Source organism: Pelophylax lessonae (assembly GCF_965119305.1).
Source record: "Pelophylax lessonae genome assembly, chromosome: 1".
Taxonomy (NCBI): Eukaryota; Metazoa; Chordata; class Amphibia; order Anura; family Ranidae; genus Pelophylax; species Pelophylax lessonae.
This window is the reverse complement of record NC_138768.1, coordinates 258,720,850-258,733,207: the sequence shown is the minus strand read 5'-3', so window position 1 is coordinate 258,733,207 and position 12,358 is coordinate 258,720,850. Positions and strand designations below refer to the sequence as shown.

At 43.8% G+C, this 12,358-nt stretch overlaps 1 protein-coding gene across 2 annotated transcripts in view; it reads left to right on the top strand.

Moving 5' to 3' along the window:
* LOC309546256 (serine/threonine-protein phosphatase PGAM5, mitochondrial-like) overlaps window positions 1–10,191 on the top strand; it is a 63,683-nt gene extending 53,492 nt beyond the window's left edge. For both annotated transcript variants that reach the window (XM_082245830.1, XM_082245831.1), the window contains exon 6: window positions 9,656–10,191. In XM_082245830.1, the coding sequence (XP_082101956.1) occupies window positions 9,656–9,806 (151 nt within the window). In that variant the 3' untranslated portion in view covers window positions 9,807–10,191. The remainder of the gene's footprint in view (window positions 1–9,655) is intronic.
* Window positions 10,192–12,358: the final 2,167 nt, after the last annotated feature.

Here is a 12,358-nt window from a genome sequence, read left to right as displayed (position 1 = left end):
CCCCCCCCCCCCCCACTGCTTGTAAAAGTAGTCTAGCGGCTAATTATCCACTAGGATCGCTTTTACATGTAAGCGGACCGCTGGCTGTAAAAAAACAATACCAAGTTGATGCCTAAATATGCAGGCATCATCCTCGTATAACCACTCAGTCAAGCAACATACCAGTACATTGCTGGTCCTTGTTTGGCATATATTGTAGTTTTTTTTTTTTTTTCATGCAGCCTGTGGGCTAAACGAAAAGAGAACCTAACCGATTCCTTCATCCACATTGATCGATAGGTATACTACACATTTTCTATCTTTAGACCGCCCAAAACATCCACCCACTTCTCTAATGATGGGCATACATGATGAAAGCCACGTATGCCTGTTGTTTTTTTGTTTTTTTTTTACTGCGGTGATGAAATCACCTCCTACAGCGCTGCCATCAGAGGTTTCCATATATGCTGAGCGCAAACGCTGTTTGTGTCAGAATATATATAAATCAGTGTGGCAGCTGATGGGTGTACCTGCAAGGCAAACTGGATAGATAGAACAGTAACAATAAAACATTACATTGGTACCTGAAAAGTAAAAAATGGTTACCAGCTTAGGGTCTCTCAAAATGACGATAGCCAACATCTTTCGAGACCCTGTGTAAGTGTGCCCTAGACTGTGCCGTGCTGTACCCTATGCTAATACTCCACTAGTGTGTGTGGTAGCTTTCAAAACATTCCCCGATGCGGAGACCAGGTTGGCCAGGACAGGTGGGACAATAATAACGGGTGTCACGCCTAAATCCGCGCTTCCTACAGACACATCTGCTTTGGGAGTGTGTTTGGGTAGGGGTACTCAGGATGGCATACGGAAAATGCCTCTCATGCAGCCAGCTCACTGCATCTGGTAGGGGAAGTTGGGCCGGAGCATCTCCTGGATACAGGTGTAGGCACTGATGATCTCAACCTGGAATTGTAGGAAGGATCCACTTCGTCCTGATGCTTTTTTATAGCAAAAAAGCATTCAGCAAAGCCAATTGGAATAAATAAACAGACACTTTTTTGTTCCAGCGTCTGGCTTTACGGGCAACTGAGTGCAGCGACAAAAGCTGGTCGTTGAGGTCCACCCCTCCCATATTTAGGTTGTAGTTGTGGACATAGAGGGGCTTCTCCAAAACACCAGCTGCCGTAGAAGTTTGGACCGTCGTGTCTGCGTGAATGGAGGACAGAACGAAAACATTCCGTGTATCCCTCCACTTCACTGCAAGCAATTTGTCAGTTTTCAAGCAGGCTCTCTCCCCCCGACTAAGATGGGAATCTACAAGCCGTTGGGGGAAGCCCCGGCGATTAAGTCGCACGGTGCCACATGCGCCAATTTGAAATTGAAGATGACTAAAAAGTGCCACGCTTAAATAAACATTGTCCACGTACAAATGGTACCCCTTTCCGAATAAGGGTGACACCAAGTCCCACACAATCTTGCCTCTGCTCCCTATGTAGTCTGAGCAGTTGGGGGGGGCTCCACAGTGCTATCTCTACCCTTGTAAACACGAAAACTAACTGTATAGCCTGTGGCCCTGTCACAGAGCTTATACAGCTTGACTCCGTATCTGGCATGCTTGCTGGGGATAAACTGCTTGAAAGCAAGGCGGCCAGAAAACTTAATCAGGGACTCCTCAACACAGACAACTTGTTGGGGGGGTAAACAAGGCTGCAAACTGCTGATTGAAGTGGTTTACGAGGGGCCGAATTTTGTGGAGCCAATCATATCCAGGGTCTCCCCCAGGGAGGACAGAGTTCATTGTCACTGAAGTGTATGAACCGCAGAATTTGCTCATGCATGCAGAGAACACGCGCATATGGAGGATTGGGTTAGTGGACCAATATGACCGCAATTCACTCCTTTTAGTTATGCCCATGTTGAGGGATAGGCCCAGAAAGGTTTTAAACTCGGAAACTGTCATAGGTTTCCAGCCAAATTCTCTGGCAAGGGACGAATTTGGATGTGCGGCGATGAATTGACCAGCATATAAATTGCTTTGGTCCACAATAGATCTGTAAAGATCTTCCATAAAAAACAGCTCATAAGAGTCAAGGGAAGTAAAATTAACTGTTTCCACCTGAATTCCGGGTTGGACAGTGAATTGGGGAGGTACGGGTGCTGTAGAATCTGTGGGCTGCCAATTAGGATATGCCAGGGCATCAGGGAGGACACTATGGGCTTGTAACAGGTCCACTGGAACCCCCGACTGGACACCTCCGTTGACAGATGCTCCTAGTGCTTCCCGAGGGCTCCAAGCACTCCACCAGTCACCATAACCACGTCAGACCCCACAATCCACCCGCAGCTTGGTTGGGGTCTCGCTGTCTCCTACCCTGGACCTACGACAAGGCTCCAGGTTCCCGTGGGTGATCCTCTTTCTCCAGAGAGTGCAGCATAACAAGCTTTTACACAAGCTTAGTGATTATCCAAGAGAGTATGGAGGACATGGCAATCCCTTGTAGCCAATTCCCCCAATGAGAGACAGGTCTCTAGATTGAGGGTGAAGTATAACTTAACTTTATTGAACAAGAAACAGACTTTTATACAGTTTTCCCCCACTAGGTTACCGCCCAGGTGGACCTTGTTGAAAACAGGCCCTGACATTCACAATCCAATGAAAACAGAATTTTACACTCCCATACAGTATACACAAAGATATACATTGTGGGACAATCGCCCCTCCCCCTTAGCAGCCAATCCACATTCCCTCCCAATACACAAACAATAGGGAAGCCTGTCTGGCATGCAGGGACATGGAATAAACACATTATTTAGTCAGAGTTCATGGCAATATTCTATAACAGTCTAAGTCTCCCAGTGTAAAACAGGTTTAATCTTCATATTTGTATATGAAGATATTGCTGACAAATGATACTGTATCATCTGAAACAATTAAACCATTAAGTATCTGCTCCTTACCTCCAGTGACGGTGAATACAGTCACAGGGCTCTACGGGCCTGTGTTCGAATTCTCGGTGGCTGCGGGCCACTACTTGTGCTAGCCACCGCACCAGCTTGAACTGCACTTATGGGACTCGCCACGTCATCAAGTGTTACTGCAGTGCTGGTTTGTCTATGACCAGGGTGTACTAGGCCTCTGGTGCTTGCCAGTTCACCAGAAGTTTGAGCGGCACTAGTACCAACACTCTGCTGCATACGAGTACCCTGCGATCTCTGCACCTCAGCAACTCTAGAGCGGGGTTGGGTACGCCTGACTTTAGCAGGGACCCTTCCATCGTCTGAGCTATCTGTCAGGGAGCTACTGCTCTCTACAGGTTCGTATACTGACCCTGATTCTGCCAGTGAGGCTTCCCCATCGCTCTCATCTGACATGGACAGTATCCTGTGGGCCTCTTCACTAGTGTAGCTCCGTTTGGACAATTTAGCCACCAAATTTACAGGTACCTAGTGTGATTCGCAGGTAAAAAAGCACCTGGTTGTCGAGGACTATTTGAAACGCTACAAAAAAAAACTGCTAGTGCTAGCAGAGATCAGGCCTGCAGTTTTGTGTGATGTGTTTTTGGAAGTGACGGTAATCTATTAATTACTGCACTTGCCTGGGTGGGTTGGGGTGGGCTGGGCTGGGCTGGGCTGGGCAGAGGGGCTAAACGCAGGTGCTGGCAGGTGTCGTGGCCGATCCTGCTAACGCTGCATTTTGGGAACCCTAAACTATTGGGGACACTAGTATAGTTCTGATCAGATCAAAGATATTGATCTGTTCAGATACTATACTAGTAATGTAGGTGTTTGGTGTGTGTATGTTACTGGTAATCAAAGGGTTAAATTATATTTCTAACTATGCGGTGGGAATCTGCGCTGTGCTCGACTAATAGTGATCAGAAAAAAAAACTGTACACTATAAAAGTGACACTGTGACAAGGCAATGAAGGTTGATCAGGGGGTTAAATCTTTATTGGCTTAGGATGGCGGGTACCCTAAACCTATTTGGGACAGAAACTAACTGTCGCTAACGCTAAATTAAGTCACAAGGCACACTTTTACAGAAATCAGCAAAACCGCTATATACTGTATATATAGTGCGCACTGTGACAGGGGGTGTAGGGGTTAACTGGGGGGTGATCAGGGGGTTAAATTATATTTCTAACTATGCGGCAGGGATCTGCGATGTCCTAGACTGACGCTAACTAGCGTTAACGCTAACTAATGTCACTTGTGTCACTAATATAGTGATCAGAAAAAAGGATCTGTACACTATAAAAGTGAGACTATGACAGGGCAATGAAGGGGTTAACTGGGGGTGATCAGGGAGTTAAATTTTTATGGGGGCATGGCGGATACCCTAAACCTATTTGGGACAGAAACTAACTGTCGCTAACGCTAAATGAAGTCACAAGGCACACTATTACAGAAATCAGCAAAACCGCTCTATACTGTATATACAGTGTGCAATGTGACAGGGGGTGTAGGGGTTAACTAGTGGGTTATCGGGGGGTTAATTGTGCCTAGCTAGGTGTATGTAAGTGTGCTGTTGGGTGTACTTAGAGGTTGATCCTCTCTTCTCTCACGCTGGAACCGAAAAGGACTCCAGGAGGGAAGAGAGAACCTTTTCCTGTGCCTGTGTTTACATTACACGTGCACAGGTCGATCTGGGATTGGTCAGAACGGATCGCCAGGCCCAGGCCAATAATCATTGGCCTGGACCTGATGACTGATCGGTTCGGAAACAAATCAGACCTTCGCGGAACAGGGCGTGCAGGAGCACGCCCTAGAGCCCCCGGAGAGAGCGACGTAGACCTACGTCACTCTGCCTGTACGAGCCAGCCTGCCGCAGTAAATATAACGTAAGCGGTCCAGGAACTGGTTAAATGCGAGTGTAATGTCTTCTATGACCCCCAGTCTATAAGCCTCCACCTTCTCTGGGTTGAGAGGTTATTTTTCCCTCCACAGAGTCTTTAAAGTGTTTTGTTCTGGGGTCCTCCACGGACTCTTCTGGCTCCTCCTGCCTTCAGAGTGCCCCAATGGCAAGCTGCAAAGTATAGTATATCAAGGTAAAAAAAACTTCTGTCTTTAGAACCACATACTTCCTGCCCAGGACTACATTTCCCATGAGGCATTGCTCCTCACACATTCACATTAACAAGTTCTCTTTCAAGGTACTTACTGACATGTATGGACAGTGTACTGAGCTGTATGTGTGCTGCACTATTTTTCCTGATATGTAAATAAATAATGCATTCTGTATGCAGGCCAACTAATCGGCTGACCAACGAATCGATCATGAAAATAGTTGAGAACTATTTTCATAATCGATTAGTTCACAAAAGGAGCAAGAAAGAAACGATAATTCCTTATCCCACCCACTCAGCGCTTATGTATATGCAATACTCCCAAGGATCAAACGTATACAACTAGCAATTCAGCAAGATGTAAATTCTCATATGCCTATATTCCCAATAGAGCAGCCGCTATAACTCAGATCATAACATAAAAAAGGTGCGTATAAGAGCCACAGCCCACATAAACACTAGCAGCGCTAAAGACAGCCTCTGACGAGGTTGAGGGTATATGGCAAAATAAAATGAGCCTATCAAAACAGTGAATGTTATAAAGCCAAAAAGTTCATAGGTCCATGATAATCTCAGGGTGAAGTCACACAAAAGATTGGGTGCATAGGAAACTCGTTGTGTAGTGGAAAAACAAGGCTTCTTTGTTGATCACTCTGCAACCACGGCTTTATTGAAAAGTTAAAATCACACTCACATGGAATCGGATGTAGTTAAGCAAACAACATATCCAAGACACAAGACCCGGTCCTCCCGCTGCTAACGTTGTCCCCACTGAGCCACACGGTACGGGTGATCCATCCACCTGATCGCGATGTTGCCCGGACTCAATTGGCGTTATAGCTGGGGATCCTCTGGGATGTCCTTGGTGTGAACAGAATGTCCGCGTGCTCACGCTCTCCCTACATGATAGGGAACCAGTCCCACCAGATGCTGATCCATTAGTGGGGACCAAAGCTGTCTTTGACTGCTCAGTCTGTGTGATAGGAGTGTGCAGTGAGCACGCTGTCAGTACAGAAATATCAGCCACCCGGTGACACATAAATGCAGTGTGTGGACATTAAAGCCCTCTCTTTCGCTGCCGCATATGTGTGTTAAGCAGGCAGCAACAGGTTAGTACAGCTATCTTTGCCCAGAACTCAGAAGCGCCTCAGCTCCTTTCCTACTCCCATTTCTCAGAGCCCAACCCTGATATGCTAGTCCTAGAGGATGCAGAATTTGGGTAATGAAGAAGATTTTGAGGTAGTGTTAGAGGAAGCTGCAGGAGATTTCTCTCTCCCGCCCCATTGCCATTAAAGTGTACTTAAAAGCTATTGCTTCCATTAGAAAAACTGATTATTAATTATTGTTAATATCCAAAGTCCTGTGCATATGCAGCTTTAAGTCGCAAGGTTCTTGTAGTGGCACTCTGAACTTCGGTGTTTAACACCTGTTGTTTTTTGGGCCTGTTGGCACAGTTCCTTTTTGCCTAGTTGTTGCCCATCCTTTCTTTTCATTGCTTAGGCATGTCCCATGGTGCATGAATAGGTTGCCTGTGTCCTGTACTGTAAAATTGGGATAAGAAGAATTTTGACTTGCCTGTAAATTCCACAAGCCGCCCTCCCTACATTTTCCTTGTTACTCTCCATTGCTCACTACAGAACTCAATGAGTGGGATAAGGTTATGGGTGAGGTGCTTCAAGGAGTGTGTCCTCAAAAGCTTACCATGTCCAATCACCTGAAGATGCAAGCCTATAAATCATGGTGTATGCATAAGTTGTCTGTGTCCTGTACTGTACTCCAAGATATGAAATTTAAAAGCAAGGCAAAATTCCTGATTGGATTGATTGACAAACATTGTTTATTGAATTTGTATTTTAATGTAACGTATAGCCTGGACTGGTCCATAAGGCGACAAATGAGCTAATGTAAGCACATTTAAGGACTAGTAGGCTGCAATATATAACATTTTTGTTTCCGAGTTTAAATAACGCGTATAGGGGGGGCGGAGCGTGCGTGACCGACGCAGACCTTCTCTCCGGTGTACTAAGATCTTGCCAATACAGCAGGCACGGCTGTGTGCCTCATAAATGTGAGTTTTTCTTTAATAAAGACCATTTAAACTACCAAACAGAGAGCACTAGATTTTGCCATATCTTTTTCCCCATCTATGTCCCGTGATCCCCCGAGGTGACAAGCAGGGAGGTCCTTTCCTGGAGTCTTATAATCTTTGTTATATGCATTTGCTGGCCCGGTTGGGTCTTGCAGGAAGGTGAGAGGCCATTCCATCTGGTGGAGGGAATTACGTAGTGGTGTTCACAATTTGCTGTTATTTGTCACCACATGATTTCTTTATTGAACACTGGGACACTATATATTGGTTCTGAGCACGAGCACCACTGTGTGCCTTATGGACTTGATTTTTTCACAATTATTTATGTCCTATCACCTTTATTAATTGTGTATCTCTGGCGCATCACATTTTTGTATGATTACCAGTTTATTGTGATTTGTGAACACGATTGGTGTATGCAGCCGGATATTATTATTATTTTTACACGTTGATGTTTTATATTTATGCACTTTATTCACGCACAGTGATTTTGTGTTGAGTTTTACATCACTTATTTGATTTGCGCTGATAGTTTTTGGTTTTAATACTGTAGTAATGTCACTGGTCCCCCCAAAAAGTGTCAAATGTCAGGGGTCTGATCTGTCTGCCGCAATTTCGCAGTCCCGCTAAAAATCGCAGAACGCCGCCATTACTAGTAAAAAACAATTTACAAAAATGACATATTTTTGGTGTAAAAAAAAAAAAATGTAGCAGAATACAATTTGGCCTAAAAGGATGAAAAATGTGATTTTACATTTTTTTTGGGGGGGGGGGGGGAATGTTATATAGCAGAATGTGAAAAATATTGTTTTTCTTTTTTTTAATCAGAATTGTCACTCTTTTTTTGTTTATAGCGCAAAAAATAAAAATCGCGGAGGTGATCAAATACCACCAAAAGAAAGCTCTATTTGTGGGGAAAAAAATAACATAAATTTTATTTCAGTACAGTGTCGCACGACTGTGTAATTTTCTGTTAAATGGCCTGGTCATTGGGGGGGGGGCAAATCCTTCTGGTCCAGAAGTGGTTAATAATGATATGCTCTAACTAGACGAATAAAATGTATTATTGAAGACCATATAGGATTACACAACCTGCTAGCATGAGCCTTCTTTTTTTATTTGTTATTACCCTAACCTTGTTTGAATATACACTGTATAAAACACCCTGAGTTCAAGTGATGTGTCGTTCTGTGAACAGACTAACCTCAATCTGTGATTTTGCAAGCCAGATATTTTCAGCGGTCTAGCGAGCTACCCTGTTAACATTTGCACATCGGAGAATAAATTGTAGGAATAAGTACTACTTTTAAAGTTTTACTAAACCCACAACCGTAAATCAGTCTGTATATGCAGTAAAGCATGCTTGTTAAATTTACTGTGGAGCCTAAGGGGTTAATCCTCTGCATTGTGTATAAAGGCTGTTTGATCCTGTCTTCTCTTCTGATCCTCCTTCTTTCATGGTCTTTAAAAAATAACCTGATATTTACAGAGCCAGGGGAGGGGCTGCACATGCTCAATTTGGTGTGTATTGCTAGAGAGTTTTTATTTTCTTCTTGGGAGAGTGCATGTGATCAGCACAGGGCCAATCAGCACTGTCCAGACAGAGGATCAGGAGAGAATGAAAACTCCTCCTGTAAGCTTTACTAGGAACTGATACAAGTCACAAGGCTTCTATGTAATGCTGATGAGAAAAGGTATTTATCCATTTATATTTAATAAAATAAGTGCATTTTCATGTTTTGTGTACTGCGGGAGACCAGATATAGTAAATGCAGTTTCTGGGTATAGTAACACTTTTTAGGTTTTACAGAAAGGAATATGAATTCATTTCACCACCTAGTGTACTGCCAAATCTATGCTAGATATGTAAGCACATGATCCTGGGAAATGTATTGCCTTAAAGTATAACCCAAAGCAGAACTTTTTTTTTTTTCTAGTTTTGGATAGAGTGGGGAGGGATTGGAACACCTGTCAGGTCTCTATTGTTGTCTGTGCCCCGGTTAAGGAGATTCACCCTCTCTATTTGTTCTGTTTACCTTTATCATTGAAAGTGGAAGGAAAATAAATCCTAAATTTTGTGTTGTCCCCAGAAAAGAAATAGTGGGAAAATCTTCCAACGGGGACGCTGGTTCTGGTGATCTCGGGGTCCCCAAGAATTCCCTTAAGTTGTAGGGATTTCCCCTCACTTCCTGTTTGGCTATGGGACAGGAAGTGAAGGGAAATCTCCACAATGGGACACGGGTGGCCAAAAAAAATCTGACGGGTTATATTCTTCCCTTGCTCTATCCAAAATAGAAAAAAAGTATTGCCTATAGCTCTACTTTAAGCTCAAGCTGAGCTGCCCAAGATCCACCCATTTTTCTTATTGAATCCTTTGAAAAATTAGTGCATCTTGAGTAAAAACTTTAATTTAATTAATTTAAGTATACTCCATGATGTACAGTAGAACAGGGCAGCAGCCCATCCCCCCATAAGAAGGATATGTTCCTGTTTTTTGACTTGATGATTGTCTTTTCCACAGGGCATTGCAGATCCCTCCTGAAGCCTGGCTCCGTATGTCACTTAACAATGGGAGCATCAGCTACTTGGTTATCCGCCCCACTGGTAATGTCTGTCTGAGGATGCTTGGTGACTCTGGCTTTATGCCACCTGAGAAAATTAGCCGGACATGAGTGCCCACAAGCTTGTTGCACCATGCAGCTCCATCACTGCCTGCCCTGAAGATACCTGGATAATCTGATGCTGCATTTAATGTGACCAGCACGCACCCTTTCTGTGCCTTCTTCTGTGATTCACACATTTTTAGCAAAATTTAATACTGTTGTAAAAACAATCACTCTATGGGTTTTGTTTGGAGGGTATGTTATTTGCATTCTGCATCTTCAGGATATCAAGCACATCTGAATACAGCAGACAGGATGCTGACCACTTTGGGCTTTCAGTTTTGTAAGAGAAGTACGGCACAGGTGGCTATCTACCGTACATGCTGTAATACAGAAGGGAAAGTAGTATTAGTACCGGTTGTGTTGTTCATGATGAATTTATTCCTAATTATTTTTTTTTTACAACATAAGAAATGTATATTAATGTGGAAAATTTGGCGATCACAGCTGCTTTCTGCAAAATAGAATTTTTCAGGTTCAAGAAAAAAAAAATTCAGGGATGATATTTACTGTTAATATCTAATGACAAACCCCTTTTTTTAAAACTTTAGATATATTAAAAAAAAAAAAAAAAAAGTTTTAACTGATTATACGCTGAGTAGGGAGGTTTCACTTTACTTCCTGTTCATGAAATGCAACAGAGAAGGAGGAAATCTCTCCAGTGCATGGAGAGCCTGTTGTCAGTGGAACAGCTATCATCATTGAAGATTTTCTCTGTATTCCACTGTGACAACTGTAAAATGTTGTACTTTACATCATGTTCTGTCGCATGTTTCCATCACATGTAGAGAGGGTCGATCTCCACGAACACACAGACGGCAATAAAAACCTGACTGAGGTTCTAAACCTTTCCCTGCTCTAAACCTAAAGAAATAAAATTAGTTTGGGCTTAAGTTGAGCTTTACCTACCACATATTGTGGTGAATAAAATAGTGCTAAAGACTATAGTGATAAGCAAAGTACAGTAAACCATACCAGCATATCTCTTGTCCAATCATGACGGACAGTGTACTTGTTGTTTGAGGTTACAACTCTTTGCACATAATCTGTGATCTTGCCAAGTGTTAATGAACAAGTCTAGAATTCCCTATATCATGTATGTCTATGACCATATTCTATCAAGTATGTATGTGACCATATTCTCTCAGGTCATGTCATTACATTCTCCCAAACTCCCCTTCTCAATGTAAAAAACTAAGGAAATTACACAAAAACTGGGAAGCCCAGTACATTTTTTTTTTTTTTTTTTTTTTAATAAATGGAAGACTACATGGATTTTTTTGTATTGTCATTTTCTCTTTCGTTCAATGACGGACATAGCTCCTCATCTTCTTGACTACGTGGGTTATGCTGCCCCCTACAGGAGTAGGACACTAGGAAGTAAAGAACTTGACTACGCCTATTGGGCAGTCCCAGGGAGTATACTCACACTCTCTGCTATAGGTACTTTTTTTTTCTAAGAGAAGGGGAAAGCAGCGCTAGCCACTGTGGATAAATGGCGACACTCAGAAACCAGTCCGTATAAACAGCATCATAGTTTATTGAAAGAACACATAAATGATTAAAATAAATACGTTTCCAAACTGGTAGGTTGTCATACTGACGCTGCTGAGGGGCTACTGGATACTGGCTGGTCCGTTACCATCTAGAACACTAGGCTTTGCTATCCAGTAGCCCCTCAGATGCCATTGCTGCAACCGATCGTTCAACCCAGCGGCTCTGCTATTGTGTGACCTTCTCAGCAGCGTCAGTATGAAAACCTACCGGTTTGGAAACGTATTAATTTTAATCATTTATGTGTTCTTTCAATAAACTATGATGCTGGTTATACGGGCTGGTTTCCGAGTGTCGCCATTTATCCACAGTGGCTAGCGCTGCTTTCCCCTTCTCTTTGCACTTTGGTATGCTGATTCAGCAACTCTTCAAGCAAGCAGCACCAGTGGACAGCTTTAATTCTTTGAGAGTGGGATTATCACATGCTTTAGCGCTGGAACTTTTTTGGACTGTATTCACTTTTTTTTTTCTGCCTAGTAAGGAGTAAGGACTTAGTTCCTTGCTGGGATATCTGGTCCTGACGATTTTGTACTTTTTAAATGGAATTTTTTCCTCTCTTTATTATCTTGTTCCTGTTGAGAATCAAGATCCAGAGGGTCCCCCCCAGTCTGGCCAGCGAGCGCGTGCAAACCGCAGCTCTGCGCTAGGTCGTCCACGACATAACCCCACTGGACGGGGCCAAACTGCGAGTTAAATGTCTTGCGAGGGCGCATACGAACTGGCTTCGGCCTGAGTCGCAGCGTTCCTCCTGGCCAACAGCACCCACATTACGATGGAGCGGTGGTCTGTCCGGAGCTTTGCCCACCCTGTTCCTGGTGTGGTAAGTAGCTGTCCCCCCTAACCCCTGCAGGGTTTTGAGATGGATGTGGGCCCCTCCCTGGGATTGTCGAACCCCCGGGCTCCCCTTCTTCCCAGACAGCGCTCCCCCTTTCTCTGTGGTCTTCTGCAGACCTTTGTCACCCCCCCATCTGCCCACCCCCCCCCCCCCATGGGGTGGACATACCTTC